General features: G+C 49.6%; 1 protein-coding gene across 1 annotated transcript in view; it reads right to left on the minus strand.

The window, feature by feature from the left end:
* Positions 1-14,703, minus strand: part of TRIO (trio Rho guanine nucleotide exchange factor) — a 234,770-nt gene that overhangs the window by 70,653 nt on the left and 149,414 nt on the right. Inside the window, exon 33 of the mRNA XM_047094013.1 lies at positions 7,483-7,726. Within this exon, the coding sequence (XP_046949969.1) occupies positions 7,483-7,726 (244 nt within the window). The remainder of the gene's footprint in view (positions 1-7,482; positions 7,727-14,703) is intronic.

Raw genomic sequence — 14,703 nt, forward strand, 5'->3', positions numbered from 1 at the left:
CGGTCCCTGGTGATCCCTTCTCCCCTGATTAGGTTTCTTTCCCTAAACACTGTGCCGTGGCCATTTAAAGCAAGTGTGGGAAGACGGTTTTCTCATTGTTTATGACTGTGCTATGTATATAATTTTGTGATCATCTTAATATGGACACTGTCAATACCTGCTCATGGTTTTTTCCTGTTTTAATAAACACTTTAATGTAAAGTTGGAACATGAAACTTCCTCCAACATGAAGCATTCAGAGAGTAATGGCCCACTTGTGAGGCTCCATAATTACACGCTGCACAGAACACGGTCCTTAATCACAGGTCTTGGACGGATCACCCCGTTGTGGCTACAGGGGGCTCAGAAGAGGGACCACTCTTTGTTCTTGGTGTGGTTCCTCTTCCCACAGGGATTTACATTAGCCGCTGTTCTGACTGACTAAAATCTGCTCTTTTCCAAGCTAATTTTTTTGAAAAAGTATATATGCCTTCCATTATATATTTTTTAAAAGAGTATGTGGGCAGATACAGGTTTGAAATGCATATGCCTGGGGTGTGTTTTCTGATTAACAGTGGCAATCTGGCATTAAGTAGATGTCTAAATACACCAAAACCACAATAGAGTCAACCACATTTTTTAACAGCACTAATGCCTTTTCGAGGTCCTCTGTTTTTTGAAAACTTACGAGGTCATTTAAAAGTCACTAAGCAGTTATAAGAGGTAGGAGGCTGATTCCCCTTTGGGGCCGAGTGTTTCACGATTTGGGAAACTCACGTGTGAGCTGAACACAATTAAACCGACTCATCCCCAGTATCCTGGGGGACATGCAAGAGGCCTCCCTCCTCGGGCAGGGGAGCTCTGTTCTCGGTCACAGAGATTTCTAGAGAAGCACCTCAGTCTCGCAGAGCTGCCGTTTCTCTGGGCGGCGGTCGGGGCGGGGTTGAGGGCGGGGATGGAGAGCACAGGACACGATGTCCGTCTGTCAGCTGCCCCGTACTAGGCTGATGCAGTGCTGGGAGCCCGGAAAAGGGTTTGGACAGGGGTGAGGAATCTTAGTATCTGCTTGTATTCTGAGGAGGGAAACAGCCTCCACATACCCTCGGAGCTCAGGGCCAGCAGACGACAGGCACAGGCTGGGAGTGCGGGCGGGAGAGGGCGGGGAGTCCCTGGGAGAGGACACGCCTGGTAGCTTTCCGAGTCCTTCCCTTCCACTACCTGCAAACCTCTAGGAAGGTCCTGTCACCTGGTCTCATTTCCATAAAAGGGGACCAAGGGACATGAGAGCTGAGACGATGGAAGAGACTTGGCCTCCTCCCAAAGCCGGGGAGGGGGTGGTGGTGGTGGGGCGGCCACAGACAGACAGAGCCAACAGCTCACAGGGCCCGGATGCTGAGGTGGGGAGGCTGAAGACAGGGCCCAGGGGAGGGGATGGCCCCGGAGGGGGGACAGGGGGCTCACGTGCACTGCATTTCGGGCCTCAAGGGAAACACGTATTAATTTTACATATAGCGGTTGTGGTCAGGGGTTCCCCAAGAATCAGACATGGAGCTCTGACCTCCAGGCATGCCCATGTCTCTCGACCTTGAGGAATGGCCCCATGGTCACAGGAAACATATCCATGCAAAGTGTGAATCTTTAAGGACATAAAACAGAACGGAACTAGATGCTCATCCCCCAGGCAGACCCCTGCTGAGACAGCAGCCCAGCAGAACCCGCCCCCTTTCCGGGCCTCAGCGCAAAGCTCCCCTGGGTGCCCCATGATCCGGCCCCTTCTCTCCGTTCTCACTCACTCTCAGTGCCAAGAAGAGGTTCTCTGCCTCCCTCATCAGTCTTGCTGTTTACAGCCTACGTTGTCTGTACCTCCTCAATCACATTTGTAAGTCTGGCACCATGTCTGTGCCCAATGCTCGTACTGAAATCTGTTTTAAAGCATTTTCATTGATTTTCTACGTGTTTCCTCGTGGGTCTTGGGTCCAAGTTAATCTCCTCGGGACCTTCTCAGGTTAGCCTTTGTGCTGTAACACTTGTTAACTGCATCAAGATTTATTCTGTTCTCCCCTCACCTCCACAGACTCACTGGATAAATTTATTTTTTTCCTTTAAGAGTTTTCATTTACTTGGTAAGAAGAGGCAGAGAATGTCAGGAAGGGGCGAGGGATTAAGACAAACCCCTCCTGTTACCTGACATACCACACTAGGGGGAGAGAGGGCAGGTGCACACGTGGGGGGTGTGTGTGTGTGTGTGCACGCGCACACATGTGCGAGGCGCAAGGCCCTGTAGGACACATCAGGAGGCTGGGAGCGACAGCAAGTCACTGAAGAAACTTGAGGAGTGCAGCATGAGGGGGTCTGCGTTTCGCTGCAGTAAGACAGGCGTGAGCACTGGCACCAGGAGGTCTGCGGGCCAGCATCAGTGGTGGCACTGAGGAAGGGACGGTGTGCCTGAAATGCATGACTCAGGTCAAGGTAACCACGTGTGGTGGCAAGCTCAGGAAACTTGAAACATTATCACAGGACTCCGTAGCTCCACTTCTGGGTACACTCCCCAAAGCACTGAAAGCAAGGACTTGAGAGATCTGAATGCTCCTGGTCACCGGCATCACTCACGATGACCGGAAGCTGGAAGTAGCCCCAGGGTCCACCAGCGGGTAGGGGGAGAAACAGACGTGGTCTCCACACACAATGCAACACTATTCAGCCTCAGAGCAGAGGGGCATTCTGACATACACAACAATAGGGGTGAACTTGAGGGTGAAATAAGCCAGTGACAAAAGGAGAAATACTGTCATAGACAGTAGACATAGACACAGGAAGCAGAACCGGGCGGCCCAGGGCCGGGGCCGGGGAATGGGAGGATGGAGAGAGCCGTGGACGGGCTGTGGTAATGGGACACGGCAATGGGAATGAACTCAATGCCCCTGAAGCGAACACTTCAAAAGGGTTACGACGGTAACTTGTACGTTATGTGTATTGTACCACGTAGAAAAATAATGTGCGTCACCACCAGCTCTGGGTTCTGGCACCTGTCACGTGCCCCCCGCATGGCTGGGTGACAGCTGGGTTACCCCCTGAACCTACAGCGAAACTCTCAAGCACGATCGTTTGGGTTGTGAAGAAACAGAAAAGCCGAACCTCTCCGTCTAGAGCAGCATAAAAATGGGGATGTTTTCAACTGGCCTCATCAGAAAAAACGAACATTTCTGATATTCCTGTTTACTTTCTGTGATCAAGAACTAAGTAAACGAATGCAGAAAAGTGACAAGTTTTACAAGTTTGGGCAGAAGGAAAGAAAGTCCCTTGGATTTATGAAGAGATTAAAGATGATTACATGGCACCTATTTCGGCAGTAAATCCATACGCGTTACCCAGGGGAGCGTGGGAGGCCGGTGCCCGCCAGGCCGGGCGCCACATCAGACTCGCTGGGGGCGGTGTCCGCATCCAGGCCCTGAGCCCAGAGGTTCTGATGGAACAGTGACGGTGTAAACCGCCAACACAAACCAGACTGGATGAGCACGAGGCGTTGCTGAGTCCTTATTCTGCCTCAGCGTGTGGGGTATCTGATGAGCCAGTGTCACCGACGCTGTGAAGAAGGCAGACTGGGCCACCGGAGCAAAACAGGATTGACACTCGGTCACCAATGCCACCGGTCTACCAAGTGCGCTCTGCCAGCAACCTGCCTGTGCGGGACTCCCCCACAAAATGGAAGGCATTTCTCAACCGAAGAACGTTCACCCTGGAACGTTCGCACCCTGTTTCAGATGCGAAACTATCTCCTTGGAAAACAAACTGAACAATTACGTTTCTTGTTCACTTAAAATAAGTTATATGTGTGTGTGCGTGTATACACATACATATTTTATATTTATTTTTGAGAGAGCGCAAGTGGGGGAGGGGCAGAGAGAGGGAGACAGAGGATCCGAAGCAGGCTCTGCGCTGACAGCAGTGAGCTCGATGTGGGGCTCGAACTCATGAATCATGAGATCACGACCTGAGCCCAAGTCGGACACTCAACTGACCGAGTCACCCAGGCGCCCCCAAGATAAGTTACATTTCTTTTTTTTTTTTTTTTAATTTTTTTTTTCAACGTTTATTTATTTTTGGGACAGAGAGAGACAGAGCATGAACGGGCGAGGGGCAGAGAGAGAGGGAGACACAGAATCGGAAACAGGCTCCAGGCTCTGAGCCATGAGCCCAGAGCCTGACGCGGGGCTCGAACTCACGGACCGCGAGATCGTGACCTGGCTGAAGTCGGACGCTTAACCGACTGCGCCACCCAGGCGCCCCAAGTTACATTTCTGATATCTCCCTACATTGCTCAAGTTTACAGAAAATAAAAGCACTTCCGGTCCTCGCGGTGCTTGAAAACTGCTGAGTGAGCACACGCAGTGCTCACAGTGAGTCCTGGGCCCTCCTTGGATGAGGTGTCTATACTCACATTCACACTGCAGCGTTTACAGTATCATTCGCAAGCAAATAAACAGACATTTGACCTTAACAGGCATGACTTTTACATCTGAAACATTCGGAAATCTAAGTTGTTTGGACTAGGGAGTTATTAGATAAATTACTGAAGCAGTAAAGCTGAGATAATTTTGGAATCAGAAATTAGTAAATGTGCCTCCTGCCTGGAAGGTCAGAGCAGTGAATGATGGAAGGCGCTTAAGAAACTATCTGGCGACTAGAGACAGACACTTGACGACAGCTCCCTAACTTTCAGGAGTCTGGAAGAACGTGGAAGGCGAGACAACCTGCTTTCTCGTCAGGAGGAGACATGCCAGTGACAAGCAGCGAGTTCTCAGAGAGCAGGGGCCACACGTAAGTCCTCACTGCAGCATTCTTCAAGCCCAGCCCGGGGCCCAACAGTAGATGTCGGGTAGCAGACGTATGTGTGCAAAAGGGCGAAGGGCCGAGCACACCCCAACGTGCAAGCGATCACGGTGGCACACCCACCTTCCCACGTAAGAGCAAGAAGGGTTGTGGGCTGAGCGGAAGCAAATCAAGATCTCCCGTTTCCCCAGGTGGCAGTGGCTTCTTGTCCCGCAAGTCTCTGTCTTTTATTTGGACTTCGTTCCCAGATCCTCATCTATTTGAGGAAGGCCCCTTCTCCCAGGTGGAGACCCCGGTCACTATGGCCAGATTTCCTGGACTTGAACAGGGACAGGATGCTCTGGCAGAGGCCTGTCACAGAGCCCAGAGGAAGATTTACCTTCCCTGAATCTAATCTATTGCCCGCTGCCCCAGTCCTAACATAGCAAGCGAGCAATCTTAAGAGTGTCCTTGCATTACAGGAAAAATACAAATGCAGGAAAAATGTTAAAAATGGGTAAGGTTTCTGAGCTCCCATCTACTGGACGAGCTGTTAGTTCACAACGGGTTTTACTGAATGAAGCAACATCTTCTTGTTCAACAAAGAGCGTGACAGGGTTTCTGAGGGGCAAGGAGGAACTTCTCGGGGGCTAGAACGTCACAGAATAGGGGAGACAAAAGCCCCAGCCAACAAACTGGTACTTGATTCTAAAAACCAGCAAAAACCCAACCTCTGTAACAACTCTTCAGGACAAAGTCAAGTGCGATAAATACACAGTTCTTTCTTCTTGGCTAGCCTGCAATTGTGAACACTGGGAAGCAAAGAACACACCACGGGAAAGGCACATATAAAAAGAAATCTTTCAGAACGAGTTTTATTTGTAGCTGGAGTTCACCAGGGCTCCTCTGTATAATCAACTCAAGGGGAAAAGTTGTACTTTATTTTCAAGTCAAACTCAGGGACTTAAATATATGATGTAACTTTGGAAACCCCGTGGCAACGGGCTAACCCAGCACAGACCCCCCCCTCCCGCCACTGGCACTTGAGTGCCACACGAGGGGGAGTCCAGCGCTGGTCTAAACTCATGGGCAGCTTTGCCAGGAACGAGAGCGGACACCTTGGCCTTTGGCCAAAATCTGAAAATTCTCCTTCTGTTTGGATCCCTGAAGGAATGATGGCTCAATTCTTCTAGTTTCTTACTGGGGTGACAATCAGGTCACTGTTAGGCCCTGAGGGATCTGGAACACGGTTGTGCCTACAATTAACAAGGTGAGCTAATCAATCAGTAGCTGTGTCCTGTGCAGTCTCATTGACCTCAGCGCAATGAGTGAAATGTACCTCTGCAGCCAGAAGATGGTCCTCAAGACATGTCATGAAAAATGCAAAGTGGGCACAGGTAACAAATGGAAGGAGTGACCAGAATATTCCAAAATTAATAGAAAAAGAACTAGAATATGGCAGAGTATAGGGTTGTTCTCTCAGGAAGAGAAAACAAATTGCATATCCCCAGATCTGCAAGAATCTGCCATTTGCCAGTACTTCAGAGAAATGAAGACTGACGTAATATGGTTCAAAGCAGATGAACTCTACACATTCTACACTTTTCTAGAAGCTATAAATGACCAGTGTTTCTCAAAAGGGCTTGAAGTCTCAAGTGACCTTTTCACTGAGATGAAACCAGCACTGTCCAAAAGAAACATAGCGCAAGCTGCACACGCAATGTATAAAAATTTTTAGTAGCTACGATTTTAAAAAGTAAAAGGAAATAGGAAATTAACCATAATAAAACTTTATTTAACTCACTCTATAAAATATATTACCATTTCAACCTATAACGACTATAAAGTAATTACACTTTTTTTTTTTTTCATATGAGGTCTTGAAATCGAGCATGTATTTTGTACCTGCAGGACAGCTCAGTTCAGACTGGCCACACCTGAAGTGCTCAGTAGCTCCAAACCTGGACATTTGGGACAAACAGGCTCGCATACTGTCACTAGGAGCCCATTACTGACCCATCCAGATACACATGGAGAAACAGTCTTGCCATGGTTACCTTTAAATAGAGGAATCACCAAGGAATGCCAAACGCTGCTTGGTTCAAATGCCCCGTCATTTCAGGGGAAAAGTGCATCTTTCAAAAGCCCCTCCTGCCACAGTCACAGCACAGCCACGGCCCTGCCCACCCGCACCCTCTCCCTCGCAGCCCAGCTCCGTTCCCCCTCTGCATGGCGAGCCTGAGCAGTCTGGGATGTTCGGAGATACTTCACAAGGTAGAAAGGAGGCCTGGCTACACTCAGGGCCTGCATGCTTGCTTTTCTGGGATTTCACGGTAACAAAACAAAGAAAGCACAATGTGAAAACCTGATTAAGGAGACGCTGAATATGGTCCCACCTTCCCTACCTGCTTTCATCACCTGGAGAGGAACCGCACCTTCCGTGTTCTCAATTTATGAACGACACTGGCCCCAGAAGAAGAGCCCTCTCTCTCTCTCCAAACTGATACTATTTTGGCCTGAGTAACAGGTGAAATCCTCACGTCCACTCCAGCTCTTGATGGATTAGAAAAGCCCAGAGACACAGTGATAATGGAGGCAAGCACGAGTGACGAGGAGAGACCATACCCCTCACCAGGCTGCAAAGAAGCAAGGGCAGAAGCTGGGCACGAGCCAGCCGTGCCTCACGATCCCTACCTTTGTGGTTGAAGATGCCCTCCATCTCCATGCTGCTTCTAGAGTGGGCGATGCACAGAGAGCCACAGGGGACCAGGCCTTCCGCGGCGGGGGACCGGTCGGTGGTCCGCACCAGACACCAGTCAGGCTTGTCGTGGGGCCGCTCCAACACTTCCACGGTCTGGCCACGGCGGATGGTCAGCTCCGTGCTGTTGCAGGCGGTGAAGTCGTGGATGACCACCGTCAGCTCGCAGCCGCCAGAGAGCTGGGGGGGGGGGGGGAAGGGACACGTCAGTGAGCTCCCGCCACCACAGCCCCTGTGGGCGAGGCTGAGCTGGGCCACCAAGAGCCGGGGCTGGGGCAGTGACTGGCCACCACCTGAGTGGGGGCTCTCCGGTTGCACTGCCCCTTCGCTTCCCTCTGGAATTACGGGGGCAGTTATTCGCTTTTCCGTGTTTTACTGTATGGCTATGATTTTTGAGGGTTTCACTGTTAGAATCTGATACAATTTTCCATATGAGTGTCCCTATCTTTTTGTGCCTGAGACATCATTACCTCCCTGCTCAAAATGTGCTATATAATCCTTTTTAAACATAGGGCAAACTAGTAAAAACTGAAGGCTGCTTGGGGGATCACTGCATCATACGGTGACAACATGATAGTTTTACTTGAAGTTTCAGTTCCCACTTGGTGTTTGAGCCAGGCTATTAGTATGAGGCTCTCTGGCACCACTTGGTTGAAAAAGGGAGCAGCCGCGCAGCAGGGAGACCGAAGGGGCCATGAGATCCCTACATATGGGCAGTGCATGCCTTATTCTCTCTTCCAGTCCCTCCAAGAGCTCCTCTCCACCCCCCCACCCCCCAGGATACCTCTTAGCGGGCACTCCCGCCGGGTCCTTTCCAAGCCCTCTTCCCATGCCGTGTTTTAGCATGCCATTCCGTATGCTCTGTGGACGCTGGCTTACTTCCCTATGCTATGTGCTTTCTGGTCTGAGGCTCCTTTCCATACCTCTCCCCTCCCACTAAGCTCACTCCCATTTTCTGTAAATTAGAACTCAACTAATTCTTAGGCCCTTTGAAGCACATTCACGAACTCCAGAAAGATACAGTGCCGTGATCACTATTTGCCTGTGGCCTGTGTCCCATTTGTCTGCTCCTTACACTGTTCATGCCCCGGGGACAGCATGCGCATATGTATATACGTATATGTATATGTGTGTATACATACATATATACATATGTATATATATGTATATATACATGTATATATACGTGTATACACACACACACACACACACTCATTAACATCCCTCCTACACAACAACCTTGTCACCCGCTCCCCATCTTTGGACTGTCTTGCTGGCCCCTCACTCCAGGTCGCCCCAGGAGGTTCCAGCTCTGCCGTGTGTCCACCATCCCCCTGTGTGGCTCCGTAACCACACTCTCTGTGCCCATCACTCCCCAAGCAGACATCCGAGATAGCAGCTAGAGAGGACTCTCGTCACTGTTTCGGGCATTTCTCTCCAAAGCAGTGAGTCTAGGACGTGACTCATTACCCGCCTCCCCGATCTGTTTCTCTTCCAATGTTGCCTTTGGATAATGGTTTCACCATCAAGTCACCCGAGCTAAAAACTCTCTCCCTCCAAACGCTATCAAATAAACTTAAGGCCATGTCTCTGATTACTTCCTTCCTCTGCCCATCCGTGCCACGCTTCATTTAGAATTTGCGGTGACCTCCCTAACTTTAGGCTCACCTTCCAAGCCATCTGAACGCTGCTGGCAGCTGCCTTTTTGAAATGCGGAGCCTCCCATTCAAGCATCTGAGACACGCGTTCCTTCGTGTGGGATTCAAAGCCCCCAAGCCCCCACAGCCAGGTCCCGCCCACCCTGCCGCTTGTCCTCATGTGCTTCACAGCCTGGAGCGTGTCTTCCTTGAGGTGGTCCTGCCCTGCACTGTGTCCATGAGATCCGTCTGCTCAGAACCCCCATGTCCCCACTCTATTCCAGGCCCCCTGTCAAAGCCCTCTGAGAAGTTGCTCCTGCACCTGTCTTAGGTTTTTAAATAAATCGTGTCTCAATTCTGAAATGAGCCACATCTTGGGGTGTGTGTGTGTGTGTGTGTGTCTGAGCGCACGCACGTGCCCTTAGCACCAGCAAGCGGGTTTGTTATTTCTCTGTGAACTTTCCATGCCTGGTCCGTGAGGGGAGAGATGGGGCCCGTCTCAGTCATCCCCGAGTCCCAGTGCCAACAATGGCAGGTACCGGGATCATACGAAGAGGTTGCTGAATAGCCTTGAAGCCTAGCTCGCCCAGTGCTTTGTATCCCGCAAGCAGATAAACATTTGCGGAAGTGAAAAACGCAAAATGGGCTTGCTCTAAAAATGCAGAGGCTGCATTTGAGAAATTGAAATGGAACGTGGGCTTTTCTCCTGTGACTTCAGGAGCGAACTTTGCCTGTGCTCATTGTGCAGCACACCCAGGCTTCTGTCGCCCTGAAGGGCAGCAGCACAGAGAACACACAGGGACAGAGGAGTAGGCGGGCTGGGCTGTGGCCAGCGGGTGAAGGACCGCCTGGGCCTCCTGCTGGGAAGCAGCCTTGTTCCAGAAGCCTTGCAGATCAGATCCACCCGCAGAGAACTGGGAACCCGTGCCTCCTGCACAGGCCCGCAGCCTGCTGGCCCTGTCATGCCCTGCGCTGTTCAGTATCCTCCTGTTCTAATAGCCGGTCTTTTGAGAGAAGTTTAGATATTTACAATAAGAAACACATGTCCACAAGACAACCACAGAAAACAAAACAAAACAAAACTCCTCCATAATGCAACACAAATATCGACAAAGTGAACTGTCTTTGCTAGGCCACAGAGGAAATTTCTCACAAATGTTTAATCCCCTTCTAAATTTTATAAATTCCTCTGTGGGAAACCCATGCTAAGTCCCACACGTTTCTCTGTGAACAAAGATGCTCACGTTAAAAGAGTTAAAGGCAGAGGTCCAAGAGAGAGAATTTCCCTTGTAAAACCCTGCATTATGGCATTATGGAAGGGGTTAATCCCCGTAACAAAAACGAGGGCTGTTTCCTGTCCCAGGGACGGCGCGACCAGTGGACAAGGCCCAGTATGGAGTCCAGCGTGCTGAGGCCCCTCGGGGCCCATACTTCCTGGGGGCCCCCTTCCAGCCTGCTGGAGCTCCCCCGTGGCCACCAGTGACCCGCCCGTGTGTGCGTGTGTGTGTATACACAGCACAACCCCCGCCTGCGGGCTGCCTTGCCATTTCTCCACGCCCAGCCCTGGGAAGCACAACTTCAGGACACATTATCTCATCACCAGGCCTTTGCTGGCTTCATTCTTGAGCATTTTATTAATTTTTCAGACTGCTCTGAGCCACGTGGTATGTTCTGTGGGTGGGGGAAGGGTGGGAAGGAGAGAAAGGGGCTGCCTGAGGAGGAGAGTTAAGCTCGACTTTATTTCTGGCACGGATGCTTTAGCCCCTTACAGAGTAATCAAACACTATTGGAAACATCTGTGGACTTGACAGAGCATCAGAAATAAAAATCAAGCCTGTTCGGACAAAGAATCTCATACTGAGTTACATACAGTTCTTTTTCAAAGACCTCAGAGAACTTACTAACAAAACCTAGTACAAGAATCAGTTTTTAAACAGCACTAAGATTATCGTTTAAAAACATCACTATCTTCTTGGTTTTACCATGAGAATCTCCTGCACAAATCTTTAAGGGACGGGGAAGCTAACTGGATGTTTTCTAGAGCACATACGTCCTGTGCATTTCTGTCTCAATGTTCACATCCGAATATTTTAAACCTACGACAAAACCTGCCTTTAAAACCAGTTTTCTGGGGCGCCTGGGTGGCTCAGTCGGTTAAGTGGCCGACTTCGGCTCAGGTCATGATCTCGAGGTCCGTGAGTTCGAGCCCCGTGTCGGGCTCTGTGCTGACAGCTCAGAGCCTGGAGCCTGTTTCAGATTCTGTGTCTCCCTCTCTCTGACCCTCCCCTGTTCATGCTCTGTCTCTCTCTGTCTCAAAAATAAATAAACGTTAAAAAAAAAAAATAAAAAGTAAATAAAACCAGTTTGCTAATTAAAAAAAAACAAATTTTTTAAAATAAAAGACTTAAAATAACTATTTTGAGGGAGCAATGTAAATCATTACTACCTTGTAAGAATTAAATTCCTGATTGGAAAAAGTTCAGATAACATACATCGTTAAGTATGACTGAGACCGTACTTGTTTCCAGTGATACTGCTACCAACAGTGACCCAATTTCATTACTGTGCTGAAGAATTACCATTCCAGTGATCTCGTTTAAAAATTCACTTTCCCTTCCAGCCATACTCTGTGACAGTTTTCCCAGTATCTTTCTCACTTCTGTGTGTCTGAGGGACTTCTAGGAGGGGTTCCTCACCACATGCGTTTAGTTTAGGATTGCAATTTATGAAAATCTGAGTTTCCATGACTCACATTAACTCTTGTGAAATGCACATCAGAAGACAGTTTCCCCCTCCCCCTGATCTTTCGGCCTTTCTCCTTTATTTTTTTTTATTTTTATTTTTTTTTATTTATTTTTTTTTCCAACGTTTATTTATTTTTGAGACAGAGAGAGACAGAGCATGAACGGGGGAGGGGCAGAGAGAGAGGGAGACACAGAGTCGGAAACAGGCTCCAGGCTCTGAGCCATCAGCCCAGAGCCCGACGCGGGGCTCGAACTCCCGGACCGCGAGATCGTGACCTGGCTGAAGTCGGACGCTTAACCGACTACGCCACCCAGGCGCCCCTCGGCCTTTCTCCTTTAAACAACAAATATGGGGACTAAAAAGCATGGCAGTGAAAAGGCCCTCCTTAGCACATGGAGCACGGAAGCCAGCTAGGAAATGCCTCCTCCAAGACTACAAGGGCTACGGAGGGAACTCCAATGACCCAGATGCACAATTAGCAGCATCAAACCAGGGTCCAGAATTTGCCTGAATTCTCTCCAGAATGACTGAAAATGAACAAGCTGTAGTTTCACCCAAAAGGATGAAACACTCCTCTCTGGTTGCTGGCACGTGAACCTTCAACAATCACCATGTGGCACCGAATTTTATTTTTTATGTTCTCTGGAGAAACCGTGTTATGCCGTTGCTTTGCCTGAACCCAGTTAAAGGCAGTAACGAAAAGAGACCCACAGCTGGGGAATTCTCAGCCCACCCCTCCTCGGAGATGCCCCTCTCTGGTACACAACGAGGCAGTTGTACAAGAACACACAGTTCTGGAGGGACAACGGCAAACATCTGGTCTGAATAACCGAGCTCCCAGGTGAGTTCTGGGGCAGCTTCTGCCAGAGGAGGAGCGGGCTCTTTACGACTAGCATGGCGGACCACGCGGCCCTTGCTGCAAACGATTCTACTTCAAGAACCGAAGATCAACTCAGGTGGGTGTCTGGCCAATGTTCGGAGAGCAATTCAAAAGGAAAGGGGCATTGTGGTCTAATAAAAGCCATTTTTCCTTAAAGAACAGAGTGTGTCAACTCTGTGAACAGTCACATCCTACAACCCAGTACAGTTCAGTCATTCAGAAACCTCACAAAAGAGTCTTGTGGTTTTGCGGAGGCTCCACACAGAGCAGACCAAAAATTGGCTGCCTGGTTAGAGAGGATGAGAGCACACGGCTCCGTTACTGGCAACGCTCACAAGAGAGGGGCAGCCACTGGCATCTCTAAGAGTTCCCCAAGGAAACGCGTCACATCCCTGGATCTCACCCACCCAAGCTTCTCACTGCGCAACTTCATGGACACAGGGGCGTATCAGCAACCATCTTACCCATGTGAGCAGCCGGGCCCATGCTCACCCCGACCCCGAGGCCAAATCCACGGGAGAAACCTTCACCAAAATTTGCTGAGTTTCAGTGAGGACCACTCTGATGGGCTCTCACACACTGAGCATAGAAATCTGTGAGAACTGAAGAGTGGTTAATATGGTAAATTCTCTGTGGTTTCCACTACACACGCACATAAAAAAAAAAAATCTGTGAGAAGATTTTTTTCCCCCCAAAGCAGCAGCTTACCATACCCAGTATTTTATCCAGAAAAGAAAGTGGAGTGTGGTACTCAGGGGTGTTAATTCTTTACTGACATTGTCGCACGGTGGTTTTCTGACATGAAAATCATTCTTGGAAGGCCTCCCTGACTGTGTGATATATGTGAGGTGGAATGGAAAATTTGATGTGAAAAAGCAAACTTAAAATCCCCACCTAAAAAAAGGGCAAACTTTGAAGTAAAAAGTGAGGCCAACTGGAGGTGGGACAGCGAGTTCGTATGGGGCTTCACAGAAGCTGACCTGCACTAACATCACGTTTCCCCCCACTCAACACACCAGAACGGGGATGCCAGCACCCGCCGAACAGATCGATGACCAACTTAATTGGTTAACGCAGAGCGAGGCACGGGAGCTGGGAGCAGACAGCTGAACACCACCCGCACTCCCTCCGGTCACCACGCCCTGGAACAGCAGAAACTCTGAGAGACCACTTCACCCAGAGGAGCCCGCTTGCTGAACTTCCTGAGTGAGCAACACCATCTTTCATCCAGAGAAGTCCCTGTGAAAGGACTCCTCACGTCTTTGATGCAGGGATGGGAAGAGGGAAGGTACGCCAGCCAGCGACCAGCTGACTGGGCTTCTCGCCAGAAGGAACCACAGCTGGAGTAAACGCCCTGCCTCCCGTCTGAATCAAGCGGGCATCCTCCTACGATGGTTACTTTGACCAGTTCCGTCAAATTTACATTAAAAAGCGTTTCTCGATGCACCACTACTTTCATAAACACTTTTGCTAAATCTCTATCCAAATTTTATATTTAAAAAAAACCCAAAAACCTACCTTTTCTTAGAACTGAGGCTTTCTACTTTGGCGTGGGGGATTTTTTTCTGATTAAAATTATCAAAGACTACGTTCCACTTTGCGGTTTTATGAAAGCGCTTAAAACACTTGATAAAAATTACAAAAACCACAGTCACTTAGGAAGACCGAAAACAAAGATTAGCAAAAGGAAGGAACAAAGGCAGGTGTGCTCCATCACCCTGGCGGGGGCGGGGGGCGGGCCACCCTGCTCATGCCTACATGTTCCGGGCTGGCACACACTGGGTGATCCGCGAGTATCCGTGGACGAACGACCCTATCCTGGGAACGCATGCAGTCGTTTTATGTGCGCGTGGCCACAACGCAGCGAGGTGGGTTGAAGGGGAGTGTGTGTGGGG

Source organism: Lynx rufus, unplaced genomic scaffold, assembly GCF_022079265.1.
Source record: "Lynx rufus isolate CCGP_SWC_20201006 ecotype Redwood Valley unplaced genomic scaffold, mLynRuf1.p SCAF_1, whole genome shotgun sequence".
NCBI lineage: Eukaryota > Metazoa > Chordata > Mammalia > Carnivora > Felidae > Lynx > Lynx rufus.